This window comes from Symphalangus syndactylus, chromosome 12 (genome assembly GCF_028878055.3).
Source record: "Symphalangus syndactylus isolate Jambi chromosome 12, NHGRI_mSymSyn1-v2.1_pri, whole genome shotgun sequence".
NCBI classification, from domain to species: domain Eukaryota; kingdom Metazoa; phylum Chordata; class Mammalia; order Primates; family Hylobatidae; genus Symphalangus; species Symphalangus syndactylus.
The window spans coordinates 74,164,338-74,182,077 of record NC_072441.2 but is presented as its reverse complement, the minus strand read 5'-3'; the positions used below and the strand labels follow the sequence as shown (position 1 = coordinate 74,182,077).

Genomic DNA, 17,740 nt, shown 5'->3' with positions numbered 1-17,740 from the left:
TGCAATATTAAACATGAGCTCTACAACCCTTCCTAAATGCCAAAGGCACGCACACACACACACACACGCACTCACACTCATGAAGAATACAAATGACTAGAACCAAGAAATGTGGTAAATACATTCTGCTACATACGGTAAACATAGCTTACAATGTGGAAGAGATTAGAAAATAGAGAAATGAAATGGTTTTATTAATTCGCATCAGTACCCACCAAAACAAATCAGCGTAATCAAAGATTATAACACTGAATGTAAAAAACAATCCAACAGTCCAGAGTGATAGGCAAGAGTTTTTAATTGTATAGATTAAAATTAACTTTGGACAAAAATTAAAACTCAGGCAGAGAATTTTTTTTTTGCAACAACAGACACTAGCAAAAACAAAGGCACAGGAAAAATTAGACAGAAAATTTCCAGTGTAGAGATATGAATATAATAATAGACACAGGCAGGGATGATTAATAAATGAGAAAATGTTTAGAGGATGATCATTAGAATACAGGATATTTATACTTTTGAAAACCACTTTCCTAAATACTTCATTATAAGTAAGGTGCCTCTAAAAGGGACATATCTCCTAGACCCCTCCTTAACCAAGTAACCAGTCCTCATATCATAATGGTGATGGACAAACTAGACCTTCTCTGCCTGCAGATGGGCTGAGGTTGGAAACTCACAGCACTGACTCTGCAGTGTTCCCGGAAAAACGTTTAGGCTGAATTTAATCATGAAGACATTTTCAGACAACTTCAGAATGTAGATCATTGAGCCAGACAGCTGACCTGTCCTCTACAAACAAGCCCATGTCACCATCAATGACAATAACAAAAAGATGAGGAAATATTTGGGGTTCAAAATAACTAAAGAAATGTAGCTACATTATCTTTTTACTTTTTTTGAACCCAAAATATCTCTTCTCCTTTTTGTTGTGTGATTCGTGGTGACATGGACTGTGTGAAGGAGACAGGTCAGTTGTCCTGCTCAGTGTTCTACATTCTGCGGTTGTCTGGTGATTACCTCCTATGAAACTCAGGCTAAGTGTTTTCTGCAAGAACATGGCATTGTTCATATTCTGCACCGGCAGAGTCCCGGGTGACATGCTGTCTCCTGCCAGCGGCTCCTGACTCCTGTTCGCTACAGGATGGAATTGAGAGGAGCAGGGCTAAGGCCTCTCAATGCTGTTTGTCCATCTAGCTGTGGTCTTCCTAAGTGTTGATACCAACTGGAGGCTGAAGGACTGTGGCTTCTCTAACCAAAGGAGCCTAGCGGGTTAACAATTGTCAAGAGCAGTCGGTGGTTCTGAAATACAATCCTCAGCCAAGAATCCCTCCTGTGTTACAGATGGATCAGCTAAAACAAGCCAACACTGAAGATATAAAGAATGAGGTTAGGTTCATTGAAACCAGGGTAACACCTTTGGAGGAGCTCAACACAAAGATGACACTGACCTTGAGCTCAGAGACATGCCTGCAAAATGAAATCCCTGAGGAACTTTGTAGCTACCCAGAGATACATGATTCAAATTAGAATGTATGACAGATCATACCTAGCATGGTCTGAGACTAGGAATAGAGCCATGCCCACCAACCCATCCTATGTCTGGGCTTCCAAATGGAACTACAGTTTCATTCAAACCTACACGTGCCTATAGGTCCTGCCTGCAGGAATGACATCTCTCAGCTTAGTAAGGGCTGCTTAGTGTGGGAATATGACTCCCATCTGGAAGACCAGGTGGAGCCTTATCACTGTCAAAGTAAAAAACCTATTGTCCACATCAAGGGCCAAGCTGACATGCTGTTCCTCAAATCAGTAAAACGCACTTCTGTAGTGCTGGAATGAATCGGGTAGTACAAAGTAAGTTGAAGGAGTCGAATAACATCTATCCAGTGAGTCCTGCAAGACTTCAGGCTCTTCCACTTCCATCAGCATGCTGTTGAGCCTGGAAAAGGAGACAAAACTAAAGAAGCAGCCAGGGAAAACCAGACACCACAGAGCCCCAACTAGATTTCAGGAGTAACATAAGGAAGTGGTTAAAAAAGAAAAAAGGATAGATCCATTAATGAGGTAAAAAAATTATTGCCTTTATGTTGTTTTCAAACAGGGCCAGGTAGAAAACAATGAAAGAAAAAGACAGAGAGAGAGACAGAGACAGAGAGAGAGAGAAAGTGAGCTAGTGAATTGGCCGGGTGACACACTGATAAGGGAGTAAAAGGACACTCTGAATTACTGCCCTCATGACACACAGCAAACAATGATCATGAAAAGTGTGGGCTCAATAGTTTTCCATAAAATGTGCTCAAAATTCGATGCAGTCACCATGAGAGTACAGCTTTTGAGGTATGGTCAACCTATGGTATGTTAGTAAATGATAAGGGGAGGAAGAAATGGAAACCTAAACATCTACTGCAATGAAAACCAACAGCAATGTCCATAGGAGTGATTCAGCCTTCGTTGAAAACATGAAATCAAACACACTCTGTTTTCCCTGGATCTGTCGTCTCCAGGTGTTGACACAGAATTAAGCGTCCACAATTGCTGAAAGTTACCTAGGGCATGGTGGGTTTCGATCTTCTGCCCCATCTTGGTACTTTTCAATTTCTGCAACAAATTCAGACATGGACAGACACATTAAGCTGATTCCCCTACACACATAACAATCCACTGTCTAATCCTCACACAGGGACCTCAGGCTCCTCAGCATAAGAATAGGACACTGTGAGGCCGGGCGCTGTGGCTCACGCTTGTAATCCCAGCACTTTGGGAGGCCGAGGCGGGCGGATCACGAGGTCAGGAGATCGAGACTACGGTGATAACCCCGTCTCTACTAAAAATACAAAAAAATTAGCCGGGCGTGGTGGCGGGCGCCTGTAGTCCCAGCTACTTGGAGAGGCTGAGGCAGGAGAATGGCGTGAACCCGGGAGGCGGAGCTTGCAGTGAGCCGAGATTGCGCCACTGCACTCCAGCCTGGGCGACAGAGCGAGACTCCGTCTCAAAAAAAAAAAAAAAAAAAAAAGAATAGGACACTGTGAGAGATACATTTCAGGAGGCCTGAAGGCTAGTCATGATAGAAATTCCTTGGTTTTTGTCCCAGAAACTGTGGGTAAAATGTCCCTATTCTGGTAGATCGTTATCCCAATATCATTTATCCCAAGTTTGTGCAAAGGGTTATGCCATATTTTTCCAATCAATTTAAAGCAAATACCCTCAAATGATTTCTAGGAGAAAAACTGCAATATTTAGTCCTGTCTCATCAAATACTCAGATTGTTCATGGTTGTGAGGATTTTAGACACTGAAATTGGAGTGAAAAAGGAAATCTACAAACCCTTCAGTCAAAATCATAGTTCTCTGTATTTGTCACATCTGCTTAGGTCCAATGCCGTGAGAGTAGAATCAGAGTGCCACAGGCATGGCCTGAGACTAGGAATGGAGCCATGTAGAACTAGAGTTTCATTCAACCTACATGTGCCTATAGGTCCTCACTGCAGCAATGACATCTCTCAGCTCAGTAACGGCCACTTGGAGCACGAATATGATCTCTGTATGGAAGACTCAGTGGATCCTTATCGCCTTCATAGAAAGGTACTCACCGTCCACGTCAAGAGAAAAGCCAACATGTTGTTCCTCCAATGAGTAAAAGGAATTTCCATAGGGCTGGCATGAATCAGGCAGTTCAAGATAACTGGAAGGAGTTGAAAAACATCTATCCAGTGAGTCCTGCAAGACTTCAGGCTCTACTACCTCCAGCAGCTCCCTGCTGAGCCTGGAAAAGGAGGAAAAAGTAAAGAATAAGCCACGGGAAATCAGACACAACACAGCCCCAACTAGGTTTCATGGGTAGCATAAGGAAGTGGTTAAAAAAGAAAAAGGATAGATCCATTAATGAGGTAACAAATTATTGCCTTCATGTTGGGACAGAACAGGACCAAATGGAAAAGAATGAAAGAGAAAGACAAATGGAGAGACAGACACACACACACACACACACAGAGAGAGAGAGAGAGAACGAGCTCAGTGAATTGTCCAGGTGATACACTGATGAGGGAGTAACAGGACACTCTGAGTTAGTGCCCTCAGGACACGCAGCGTACAGTGATCATGAAAAGACTGTGCTCAATAATTTTCCATAAAATGTGCTCAAGATTCCATGCAGTCGCCATGAGAATACAGCTTTTGAAGTATGGTCCACCTACAGTAGGTTAGTAAATGATAAGGGGAGGAAGAAATGGAAACCTAAATATCTACTGCAACAAAAACCAACAGCAATGTTAGTAGGAATAATTCAGGCTTGGTTGAAAAGATGTAATTGATAATGTCAGCCTGCTCTGTTTTCCCTGAACCAGGAGTCTCCAGATGTCAACACAGAAGTAGCTGTTCACAATTGCTCAAACTTACCTGGGGCATGGGGGGCCTTGGTTTTCTTCCTCTCCTTGGTCCTTTGTAATTCCTGCAATAAATTCAGACAGGGACAGACAAAACAAGCCAATTCACCTACACCCATAACAGTCCACCATCTAATCCCCACACAGGGATCTCAGACTCCTCAGCATGAGAACAGGACAATGTGAGAGATATACTTCAGGAGGCCTGAAAGCTGGTCATGATAGAGATTCTTTGGTTTGCATCTCAGAACCGAGGGTGAAATATCCCTGTTCTGGTAGATCATTATCCCAAAATCATTTATCCCAAGTTTATGCAAACAGTTATGCCTTATTGTTCCCATCAATTCAAAGAAAATGCCCCAGATGATTTCTAGGAGGAAAACTGCAGTATTCAGCCCTGTCTCATCAAATGCCCAGCTCGTTCATGGATGCAAGAATTTTAGACACTGAAATGAGAATGAAGGAGAAATCTACAAACCCTTGAGTCCAAATCATAGTTCTGTGAATTTTTTACACCTGCCTGGGTCCAAAGTGCTGAGAGTGGGCTCAGGTTGCCACAGGCATGGCTGGAGACTAGGAATAGAGCCATGCTCACTGACCCATTTCATGTCTGGGCTTCCAACTGAAACTACAGTTTCATTACAACCTATACGCGCCTATAGGTCCTGCCTGCGGCAATGACATCTCTCGGGTCAGTAAGGACCACTTGGAACAGGAATATCACCTCTATCTGGAAGAACAGGTGGAGCCTTATCACCTTCATAGTAAGGTACTCACTGTCCACATCAAGAGCCAAGCCAAGGTGCTGTTCCTTCAATGAGTAAACGGCACTTCTGTAGGGCTGGCATAAGTCAGGCAGTTCAAGATAACCTGAAGGAGTCAAATAACATCTCTCCAGTGAGTCCTGCAAGACTTCAGGCTCTTTCTCATCCAGCAGCTCCCTGCTGAGCCTGGAAAAGTAGGAAAGAATAAGCCAGGGGGAATCAGAAACCACACAGCCCCAGCTAGATTTCATGGGTAACATAAGGAAGTGTTTGAAAAGAAAAAGGACAGATCCATTAATGAGGTAACAAATTATTGCCTTTATGTTGGGAGAGACCAGGGCCAGGTAGAAAAGGATGAAAGAGAAAGACACACACACACACGCACACACACACACACACACACACAGAGTGAGCTCAGTGAATTGGCCAGGAGACACACTGATGAGAGAGTCAAAGAACACTGTATTTGTGCCCTCAGGACACACAGTGAACAGTGATCATGAAAAGAGTGAGCGCAATAATTTTGCATAAAATGTGCTCAAGTTTTGCTGCAGTCACCGTGAGAATACAGCTTTTGCGGTATGGTCGAACTTCACTAGGTTAGTAAATGATAAGGGTAGGAAGAAATGGAAACCTAAACATTTACTGTAATGAGAACCAAAAGAAATGTTAGTAGGCATAATTCAGACTTGTCTGACAAGAGGAAATCATTATTTTCAGCATGTACTGTTTTCCCTGGACTTGGCATCTCCAGTTGTCAACATCAAATTAACTGTCCACAACTTCTCAGACTCACCTGGGACCTGTTGCCTCTTGATCCTCCTTTTTCACTTGATCCCACCGATGTCCTGCAAATAAATTCAGATGGGGCCTCTTACATTAAGCAGTTCTTCCTTGCACACAGAAACCTTCCTCTGTCCAATCTTAACACAGGGACATCAGTCTTGTCAGTGTGAGAACAGGAGACTTTGAGAGAAATATTCCAGTAGGCCTGAGGTCAAGTCTTGAGAGAACTGACTTGGTTCCTTTCATAAGCCTTGGGCAAAATTCCCCTGTTTTGGAACGTTATCTTCCCATTGTGCTCTGTCCTAGGTTTGTGTACACAAATGAGCAATGTTTTCCCCAATAGATTTTAGGCAAATAGTTCTAACACCTTATAGGAGAGATACTGCAATATTCGGGCTGCTCTCATCAAATACCCAGGATTTGATAGTTTATGATATTGTGGACACTGAGATTTGATGAAGGGGTGCAATGTACCAGCTCTTGAGTCCAAATGAAACTTGGTTCTACACAGAAGCATCAGCTATTATGGCTTTTGTGGGTGAAAAGTCAGCCATTTATCTAGAAAACATACCAGCAACATGACGGACAGATGAGCTAAAACAAGCGAACTTAGAAGACTGGGGATAAATTCAGTGAAACCTGGGTTACATTTTTCACTGAGAGGTAGACAAGGGTGACACTGGCCTCGGGCAGGTAAAGAACCACACACACATGCTTTGGGAACAAAACTCATAAGGAACTTTGTAGCTGGCAAGAGACATTTAATTCAGATGAGCTGATCTGACAGACAACTCCTGGATATGTGCTGCATAGCTTGGTGTGAGTTTGCCACACCTGCCTTGAGTTCAATGTCCTGACAGTCAGTCCAGGTTGGCACAGCCATGGCCTGAGATTAGGAAGAGAGCAAAGCTCACTGACCCACCCCATGCCTGTGCTTCAGACTCGACTTCAGAGTGATTGAAATCTACATTGATATATAGGTTCAGCCCACAGTGATGGCAATTCTCAGCCCAACAAGGGGCACAAGGCCCAAAGACTATGGGATCTACCTGGGACATGAACTTTATCACCTTCACAATGGAGTACTCACTGCCTATGTCAAGAGCCAAGCCGACTTGCTGTTCCTCTAATGAGTGAAAGGTGCTCCTGTAAGACTGGTATGAGGCCAACATGTCAACAGGAATTGAGAGAGTCGAATAACCTTCATCCCAGGACTCCTGGGGGGCTTCCTCCTCTTCAGACTCCTGCAGATTCCTGATGAGCCAGGCAGGACAGGGATGACAGAAGATTTAACCAACAGAGATTAGACAACAAAACCTCCCAGATGATCTGATGGGAGACAGAATGGAGTGGTCACAGAAACCAAAGGCATTTTTCCTTCAAGAGAAATAAAACTATCATTCTAAAAGCAGGGTGGAGGGTGACTGCTCTGGGGACAGAGCAAAAATGGGCAGCATGTGCTCAGTACATTTGCACAGATGAGTCAACTCAGGGCACCCAGACTCTTCCTCTAAACTACCATCATGACTTGCAGCACAGAGAACTAACACAGGGCTTCAAATACTTTGCATAAATTGCGTTGAATTTTACATGCAGCATTCAAGTGAAGAGAGCTCTTGACGCAGTGCAGACACAGATCTTGTGCATTAAGGGCCCCATTTTTCCAATATTTTGATATAATATGTTTACTTTTTCAATTTCTTTTCTTGCACAAATACTAGCAAACATACTACCAACAAATGGGAAGAAAGCATATATACATCTCTCCCTGGATTTAAACACATGGGAGAGAATAAGCCACATCAAGAAACCCCTGTTTGAGGATCTGCAGTGGACTTCCAGCAAACTCCAACAGATCTGCAGCTGAGGGACCTGACTGTTAGAAGGAAAACTAACAAACAGAAAGGAATAGCATCAACATCAACAAAAAGGACATCCACACCAAAACCCCATCTGTAGGTCACCATCATCAAAGACCAAAGGTAGATAAAACCACAAAGATGGGGAGAAACCAGAGCACAAAAGCTGAAAATTCCAAAAACCAGGGCACTCCTTCTCCTCCAAAGGATCACAGCTCCTCGACAGCAATGGAACAAAGCAGGATGGAGAATGACTTTGACGAGCTGACAGAAGTAGGCTTCAGAAAGTCGATAATAACAAACTTCTCTGAGCTAAAGCAGCATGTGCGAACTCATTGCAAGGAAGCTAAAAACCTTGAAAAAAGATTAGACAAATGGCTAACTAGAATGAACAGTGTATAGAAGACCTTAAATGACCTGATGGAGCTGAAAACCATGGCATGAGAACTACGTGACACATGCAGAAGCTTCAGTAGCCAATACAATCAAGTGGAAGAAAGAGTATCAGTGATTCAAGATCAAATTAATGAAATGAAGCAAGAAGAGAAGTTTAGAGAAAAAAGAGTAAAAAGAAATGAACAAGCCTCCAATAAATATGGGACTATGTGAAAAGGCCAAATCTACATTTCACTGGTGTACCTGAAAGTGACGGGGAGAATGGAACCAAGCTGGGAAACATTCTTCAGGATATTATCCGGGAGAACTTCCCCAACCTAGCAAGGCAGGCCAACATTCAAATTCAGGAAACACAGAGAACACCACAAAGATACTCCTCGAGAAGAGCAACCCCAAGACACATAATTATCAGATTCACCAAGGTTGAAATGAAGGAAAAAAATGCTAAGGGCAGCCAGAGAGAAAGGTCGGATTACCTACAAAGGGAAGCCCATCAGACTAGCAGCAGATCTCTCAGCAGAAACCCTACAAGCCAGAAGAGAGTGGGAGCAATATTCAACATTCTTTTTTTTTCCATATGTATAGTTTTCCTTTATTATTTTTTGCATATATATATATGGTTTTTTTATACTTTAAGTCTTAGGGTACATGTGCACAACGTGCAGGTTAGTTACATACGTATACACGTGCCATGTTTGTATGCTGCACCCATTAACTCATCATTTAACATTAGTTATATCTCTTAATGCTACCCCTTCCCCTACCCCCACCCCACAACAGGCCCCGGTGTGTGATATTCCCCTTCCTGTGTCCATGTGTTCTCATTGTTCAATTCCCACCTGTGAGTGAGAACATGCGGTATTTGGTTTTTTGTCCTTGCCATAGTTTGCTGAGAATGATGGTTTCCAGCTTCATCCATGTCCCTACAAGGGACATGAACTCATCATTTTTTATAGCTGCATAGTATTCCATGGTGTATATGTGCCACATTTTCTTAATCCAGTCTATCATTGTTGGATATTTGGCTTGGTTCCAAGTCTTTGCTATTGTGAATAGTGCCACAATAAACATACATGTGCATGTGTCTGTCTAGCAGCATGATTTATAATCCTTTGGGTATATACCCAGTAATGGGATTGCTGGGTCAAATGGTATTTCTAGTTCTAGATCCCTGAGGAATTGCCACACTGCCTTCCACAATGGTTGAACTAGTTTACAGTCCCATCAACAGTGTAAAAGTGTTCCTATTTCTCCATATCCTCTCCAGCACCTTCAACATTCTTAAAGAAAAGAATTTTCAATGCAGAATTTCATATCCAGCCAAATGAAGCTTCATAAGAGAAGGAGAAATAAAATACAGACCAGCAAATGCTGAGAGATTTTGTCACCACCAGGCCTGCCTTACAAGAGCTCCTGAAGGGAGCACTAAACGTGGAAAGGAATAACCAGTACCAGCCACTGCAAAAACATGCCAAACTGTAAAGACCATCGAGGCTAGGAAGAAACTGCATCAACTAGTGGGCGAAATAACCAGCCAACATCATAATGACAGGATCAAATTCACACATAACAATATTAACCTTAAATGTAAAGTGGCTAAATGCCCCACTTAAAAAACACAGAGTGGCAAATTGGATAGAGTCGAGACCCATCACTGTGCTGTGTTCAGGAAACCCATCTCACGTGCAGAGGCACACATAGGCTCAAAATAAAGGGATGCAGGAAGATCTACCAAGCAAATGGAAAGCAAAAAAACTGCAGGGGTTGCAATCCTAGTCTCTGATAAAACAGACTTTAAGCCAACAAAGATCAAAAGAGACAAAGAAGGCCATTACATGATGGTAAAGGGATCAATTCAACAAGAAGAGCTAACTATCCTAAATATATATGCACCCAACACAGGAGCACCCAGATTCATAAAGCAAGTCCTGAGAGACCTACAAAGAGATTTAGACTCCCACACAATCATAATGGGAGACTTTAACATCCCACTGTCAGTAGTAGACAGATCAGTGAGACAGAAGCTTAACAAGGATATCCAGGACTTGAACTCAGCTCTGGACCAAGTGGACCTAAAAGACATCTACAGAACTCTCCACCCCAAATCAACAGAATATACATTCTTCTCAGCACCACATCACACTTATTCCAAAATTGACCACATAGTTGGAGGTAAAGCACTAGTCAGCACACGTAAAAGAATAGAAATCACAACAAACTGTCTCTCAGACCAGAGTGCAATCAAATTAGAACTCAGGATTAAGAAACTCACTCAAAACCACACAACTACATGGAAACTGAACAACCTGCTCCTGAATGACAACTGGGTAAATAATGAAATGAAGGCAGAAACAAAGATGTTCTTTGAAACCAATGAGAACAAAGACACACCGTACCAGAATCTCTGGGACACATTTAAAGTGGTGTGTAGAGGGAAAATTATAGCACTAAATGCCCACAAGAGAAAGCAGAAAAGATCTAAAATCGACACCCTAACATCACAATTAAAAGAACTAGAGAAGCAAAGCAAACAAATTCAAAAGCTACCAGAAGACAAGAAATAACTAATATCAGAGCAGAACTAAAGGAGATAGAGACGCAAAAAACCCTTCAAAAAATCAATGAATCCAGGAGCTGGTTTTTTGAGTAGCTGGGTGAATGGAAGAAATAGTTCTATTCATCACTTCCTCATTTTCCCTAAATCTACAATCTCCAGATGTCACTACTGAATTAACAGCCAACAATTCCACATTACCTGGGAGACACTGGCCCTTTTTCTTCCTCTTCCTCATCATCACTTTCATTTTCTGTAAATAAATTCAGAGAAGCAGGTCACATTAAGCAATTCATACTTCACATATGACCAAATCACTGTCCGGTCATAGCACAAGGACATAACTATTCTCAGTGCAAAAATATGGATTCTGACAGGAATATTCTAGGGTGCCCTAGATTAAGTCTGGTGAGAAGTAGATGACCCTGCTTTCCAGACCCACAGGCCAAAATCTCCCTCTACATGTAGACCATAATGCCATATTCCCTGCCTGAGTCAAAGTTAAGCAAAATTTTTCCCCAAAAAATCTCCAAAAATTGGTCAAACAATTTTCTAAGAGTGTTGCTGCAATATGGACTTATATCACCAGGTAACATGGACATTAAATATTTAGAGGCATCTCTACATGAAACTCGACTGATAGATAAATTTGAACAACTCTTGCTTGAATAAATTTGAACAACTCTTGCTTTAAAAAGAATCTGTGATTTCGGAGGCCAAGACAGGTCATGAGTTCAGGACTAGCCTGGCCAACACGGGGACACCCTGTCTCTACAAAAATACAAAAATTAGCCAGATGTGATGTTGTGCACCTGTGATCCCAGCAACTCAGGAGGCTGAGGCAGGAGAATCACTTGAATCTGGGAGGTAGAGGTTGCACCAAGCCAAGATGGTGCCACTGCACTCCAGCCTGGGTGACAGAGCAAGACTCCATCGCCAAAAAAAAAAAAAAAAAAAAAAATCTATGATGCTACAAAGAAACATTGGATCAGCCATTGCATTGACAGGGTGGAGAACCAGGGTCCAGCCTTGCTTTATGGAAATACATCAGTAAAGTAAAGAAGAAAAGTTTCCATCCTGATTTCAGGGTGACTGTGCAGCTAAGCAAGCTGACTTAAAGGAGATCCAGATTAAAGCTGAGAGCAGTGAAGCCTGGGGAACAATATTTCCAAATACAAAGGCGAGGCTGCCAGCTTCCTTAAACAGGCATAGAAACTCCATGGACATTGTTCAGGGACAGAAGACTTAATCACAGATGACAAGAGATATTGAATCCAAGCTAGGAGGCCTGACAGATACTTCCTGCGCACCTCCTGCACTCAGGTGACTATGAGATTGTCACACTTGCATGGGGTCCAATAACTTGATACTGGCGACTGGCAGACAAAGGCATGACATGAACTGAGGAGGACAAAAAACCTCCCTGATATCTGTTTAGAAACCCATCATCGTTTTTTATTCAAACCAATTTGTGTGTATAGAGCCTGTCTTCAGAGTTTATCTTCCTCAGCCTAGAGAGAGGTATGAGACACAAGGAAAACAGAACCTACCTGGGATAATTTGTACAGCATCCTCCCATTCAACATGAGAGGATGAGCCAATGAGAGTTGAGTCGACTTTGTCTTCCTCAAATGTGATTTTGGTTTTCCTGTGTGGCTGGTTGGAGTCATAAGGGCCGTGGCTCTTTGAATAAGTGACAGCACATTCTTCCAGTGAGTCCTCAGGGACTTCCTTTTCTTCAGCCTTCTGCACCTCCCTGATGAGCTAGGTGGGATAGAGATGACAGAAGGTTAAACATAGAGGGATTGGACCCCAGGGAGTCCTAGCTGGTTTTGACAGGAGGCATTAAGAGAGTGGTCCCAGAAAGCAAACAGGAGGTTCCCATTAAGAGGGAACAGGCAATCCTCTTCTCTCTGCAACAGAGCATGGCTGCCATGGGAGCCAGAGTGGAAGAGAGCAGCTGGTGTTCATTGCACTGGACAGATAGGAGCTGAGGAGGATGAAGACTCAGCTATCCCTGTATGGTGCAGACATGACACTCAGCACACATAGAGAAACATGACAGCTGCCACAATCTGCATCTAAGTTGGGCAGAATTTCACATACTCTGGCCAAAGCAATGCAGGCTTTAGGCCCATCATAGATGCCAGAGAGGGTGTGCCTCCTAGACTTTTTGTATGTTACCACCCATTACTTGCTCCTGAGTATTCAGTGTTACCTGGCGGCAGATGATTTCTGCACTTTCTCAGCCTCCTCAACTTGAACATCTTCATCCTCATCTTTGTCATTTTCTGTAAATACAGGAGTGTTCGTTCAGTTATTTCCCACTTCACACTCTGCAAGCACAGTCAGCCCAATGTGCACAGAGACATGAACATTGAGGCATGGGTCACCGTTCAACTGAAAGCTATCCTGTTTTATATTTAACAAAATGCCCTGGCATGGTTTCCTGATCCATCAGGCAATGCATTTCTGATCTGGAGGGCCACCATCAAGATGTGGCCAAATATTGAAAAGACCTTTTGCTCCCCATATCACAGGAGGCTTGTGCAGCCTCTCTCTGGACTTGGGCAGCTGTCTCCCCCATCCCACCACAGATCTGATTCCCAGGCACAGGCTTGGTGTCCTGTCACAGTTTGCATTTCAAACCTAATTATTTCTCTTAGGAGAGGACAAACTTGTCCCACAATCCTCAATTCATCAGGAGATTTCAAGCTTCCAAGTGGCTTCTGCTGTGTTATTCAGGGACATTCCCTCCATGGGGAGTGCTCCAGTCTGAAGCACTTCCTACCACCAAATGCCCCCACATCAAGTGCCTTCTCCAACACCATGTGGCAAGGGTCTTCATCTCATTTTGGAAAGCACTCATAAGTGTACCCATATTTGGATGCTTCAGACCCTTGCAAGAGACAATTTGTCTGCCTTTGCAGATGGAGAGAGAGAAACTCAGGAAGGACAAATCACTCACTCACCGACAGTTACTAAGAACATTGCTGAAAAGACAACCTGGGAACCTTCATTCTTAGTCCAGAGCTCTTTTCACTCTAACAAGCCCGCTCCCATCACAGCCTCCTTCCTGTCCTTTAAAACTAGACAGATGCTGCCTCTTGCTCCAAAGACCATCTTCCATCAAGGGAGGAGGGACACTTGCAATACTGTGACCTCCAACCCCATGGGTTTCCCATCTCTGTTCTTACCCAGGAAGTCCTGGTCATGTCATGGCCACGTAAGCTTAGTGGAAAAAAACCCCACTGATACAACTGTCATTGTGAAAGTATGGAGATCTGGAGTCTTTCATAAGCCCGGGGTTTTGGGTCATCAGGGCCTATGGCCACCTTACCTGGGCTGAGCTTTTGGACAAGGTGCTTTGCCAGTCTACACCCCTCAGCCAGCTGTTCTTGGAGGTCCTGCCCCTGGGACTTGTCTGGCTCATCCGGAGTGAGGAGGGCCTGGAGATGCTGATTCAATGAGTGGGAGGCATCTCTCCCTTCCCGTAACTTCTCCCTTAACTGGGTCAGCTCTTGTTCCTGAGAGTGAAGCAGGACTTTATATTGCCTAAGGTGAGACAGTAGAGAAAATTTAACAGTGGAAAGGGATGACTGATCTGTTCTAATATTGCAACAGAGATTTCTGAGACAATGTCCTCAAGGAGACCTCAAAGCAGAAGGTCAGCACATGTTTAAAGGAATACCTGTGGCCAAGTGAAAGAATAGAAAATGGTTTACAGGCTTCCTCTATATCAGAGACGGCTCCTGTAAGATCCTTGATGATGTTCCATTCATCTTTCTCTTCTGTAAACAAAAGTAGGTGTCTTCCTAATTCCATTTCAAAAAGACATCCTTTCAGTTCCTCACTCTGGCCATGGACATTTCCAGGTGAAAATACACATAGTGCATCTTGTGTTCACTAGATACAAAGCCATGTACAGAAATGACGCCAGGTGCAGATGGGGCGAATTGAAAAGACGAAAGAAAAAAAGAATGACAGGGTCGAGAAGGCAACATTGATTGAGTGGAAGAATGAGAAGCCGCAGTCAGGAGGTGATTCTCACTAAAGGTAAGTGCGGTGGTGATGGCACACCATTTTGAGTACACGGAATGCTGCTGGGTGGTTCATACTCCTTTGGTTAATTTCGTGTTATGCAAATTTCACCTCAACAATTACTTGTTTGAAAAAGAGAAAACAAGGCTCTGAGAAGCAACTGCAACCCATAACTTATTATTATCCTTGTTCTCTGTGTGATAAATATTTGTGTGTCGCAAGTCTGCTATGGCAATTCCTGCCCTTCCCCTGGCCCAGCTTAGCTCTTACGTCTCCCCACCGAGCTGCTGCACTTCAGAGATTTACACACCTGCCCCCCTGCCTGTCCCCACGTGTTCCCCTCACCTGAGCTCCTCAGCTTGCTTGAGCTGCTCTGCGAGCTTCTCCTTCTTGAACTGTAGCTCATTCCTCAGCATAGATTTTATGAGGTCTTTGCACTCTTCATACTCTGAGAAAAGACAGACATGCCTGCCTCAGCGGAAGGCTGGACATGCTGCTGTGGTCATTGCCTACAGGGCAGGAGCCACGTCCATCCCAAGGACAAAACTGTCCCCAGTAACAGGCTCTAGGCAGGGATTTCCACATCTTTACTCTTCACTCTCCTGACTTTCTGGCATCTGATCCTCCAAAATTTAGAGACGAAGAAAGAGAACCTCAAGGGCACATCGAGGAAGTTGACAAGATGATTCAACCACAACAAAGTGGAGTCAGAATTCACAGCCCCTGAGGTCTCACTCTGAATGCGGGGCCACTTTCTCAAGCCTTGCAACCTCTCTTCTACAACACTGCACTGGGGCATGAAGTAGTGATTTCTGGTACAGTCGGGAAGGCCCCTAGGACTATGGGACTGATGGTTTCCCTTTTACTGGGTATTTCAAGGACAAATATGTCAAAGACTTTAAAAATATTTGATTTTTAAGTCATATATTCAGATATGATTTTAAGAATCATATCTGAAGCATAAAATGTGAGATGTAAGACCATAAGGCCATGAAGGAAATATGCCCAAATACTAATAAAGTTTGTGTTAATTTAGAAACAGCAGAATGAAGAACTAATAGGTGGTGTTTACTCTGTGCCAATAAATGTTTTAGGAGATTGACAGGAAATAGCTCATGTAATTCATTGCAGCAATTTACAGAGGTAGGTATTATTGTAGTACCCTCTGAACAGATGAGGAAACTGAGGGACACACAAGACAAGCAACTTGGATGGAGCCCAGGAGACAGGCCCAGGGTCCCTGCTCTGCACACTGCACTGCTGCTTCCACACATTCTTGGGTGCGATCTTTCTTCCTCTTTAGGAACAAGAGTCTGTGCCCCAGGAAGAAGGACTTCTCTCTCACCAAGATACTCTCTGCTTTTTATTTTTATTTATCATTATTTTTTTTTTTTGACAAGTCTTGCCCTGTCGCCCAGACTGGAGTGCAATGGCACAATCTTGGCTCACTGCAACCTCTGCTTCCTGGCTTCAAAGGATTCTCCTGCCTCAGCCTCCCGATTAGTGGGGATTACAGTCACCCGCCACCACACCCACCTACTTTTTGTATTTTTAGTGGAGACGGGGTTTCTCCATGTTGCCCAGGCTGGTCTCAAACTCCTGACCTCGTGCTCTGCCCGCCTCAGCCTCCTAAAGGGCTGGGATTACAGGAGTCAGCCACCGTGCGTGACCCCTACTCCCTGCTCTTGATTATGTCACTTACAGATAGCACAGGTACTATTAGGAGCAGACTCCTCTTGAAGCCCCTCAGAGCGAGTACTGGGTACTATCACCAAGTTTCCCTCAGAGTCACTAGAACAGAGCTTTGCCTATTGGGCCTCAACAGAAGCTTGAACTGAATAAAAGTTCACTAGTCCGAGACATTTAGAACAACAGACTAGATGTTGTTTGTCTGCAGGATCTTACATGGTACAGAGAGGATTCTTGAAAACATGATTGAGCCTCTTGGAGAAAACAGGTTGTTCTGTGCCTGGGTCAGAAATCAATAACTGGGAGTTTAACTCTAGTCCCACCCCCATCTGACTGCAAATATGGAAAGTTGCTAAATACTTTGGTACCTCTGTCTTCCAACTTTAACAAAATGTTAAAACACCCATTTCTGTTTTCCTAGAAGTACGGGAAGGATGACATTATTTTTGATGGAGAGAGCATTTAGTATCTCAGAGAGAAGACAGGACATCATTCATTACTTTAATGATAGGGAGCCTATAGATCTTACTGTATTTCTTCTGCCGGTTGGCCAGGAAGCAGGCCACTTGAGTTACAAGAAATTTGTCTTTGAGGTTTCTGAACTGCTGTTTGTTCTCTGCCAGCTGGGGGTGCAATTTCTCATTGATTTCTAGAATGTTCATCTCTGCCTTCTCACTGGACCAAGGGCTGGCAGATACCACCATGCTGACGTTTGTGGCAGAAGAGGTGGGGCCAGGGACTGGGGAGAAGAAACCCAAACATATGATGGGTTAGAAACTGGTGAAATCAAATAGGTTTAATCAGGACTGAGGGATGTCCATAACTGAAATTCTTTTTTTTTTTTTTTTTTTTTTTGAGATGGAGTCTCACTCTGTTGCCCCGGCTGGAGTGCAGTGGCACAATCTCGGCTCACTGCAAGCTGCGCCTCCCGGGTTCCCGCCATTCTCCTGCCTCAGCCTCTCCGAGTAGCTGGGACTACAGGCGCCCGTCACCCCGCCCAGCTAATTTTTTTGTATTTTTAGTAGAGACGGGGTTTCACTGTGGTCTTGATCTCCTGACCTCGTGATCCGCCCACCTCGGCCTCCCAAAGTGCTGGGATTACAAGCGTGAGCCACCGCGCCAGGCCCACAACTGAAATTCTTAACTTACTGTTAAGAAAAACGTGATCACTCCCCACAGCACTTTAAGATCCTTAACCAGAAAAACAAGGTTCGAGGTCCCTGAACTCAGAGCTGAAGGCAATGCCAGTAGCTCAGACTCTGATAAG

At 43.7% G+C, this 17,740-nt stretch overlaps 1 protein-coding gene across 2 annotated transcripts; it reads right to left on the bottom strand.

Annotated features, from left to right (window-relative positions):
* Positions 1-280: 280 nt before the first annotated feature.
* On the bottom strand, positions 281-17,212 carry LOC134734199 (neuroblastoma breakpoint family member 15-like). 2 transcript variants are annotated; one of them, XM_063625917.1, is made up of 13 exons: positions 17,003-17,212; positions 15,130-15,232; positions 14,084-14,298; positions 12,962-13,034; positions 12,294-12,499; positions 10,945-10,996; positions 7,025-7,188; positions 5,945-5,996; positions 5,162-5,334; positions 4,398-4,449; positions 3,593-3,765; positions 2,550-2,601; positions 281-1,942 (listed from the first exon to the last, which is right to left on the bottom strand). In XM_063625917.1, exons 1-13 carry the CDS (start codon positions 17,175-17,177, stop codon positions 1,810-1,812), a joined length of 1,623 nt encoding a protein of 540 aa, XP_063481987.1. In that variant the 5' UTR covers positions 17,178-17,212; the 3' UTR covers positions 281-1,809. The 2 variants fall into 2 exon arrangements, with proteins under 2 accessions (XP_063481987.1, XP_063481988.1); XM_063625918.1 differs by having other exon boundaries at positions 7,136-7,188.
* Between the last annotated feature and the right edge of the window lie 528 nt (positions 17,213-17,740).

Bases quoted from the DNA above. Each gene is read 5' to 3' on its own strand.
- LOC134734199 (XM_063625917.1), bottom strand. From the start codon at position 17,177: ATGGTGGTATCTGCCAGCCCTTGGTCCAGTGAGAAGGCAGAGATGAAC. The intron at 14,299-15,129 runs GTGAGGGGAACA...GTCTCACCTTAG, and splicing joins AAGCAAGCTGAGGAGCTCAG to GCAATATAAAGTCCTGCTTC. The intron at 3,766-4,397 runs GTAAGTTTGAGC...CTCCTTTTCCAG, and splicing joins CAAGGCCCCCCATGCCCCAG to GCTCAGCAGGGAGCTGCTGG.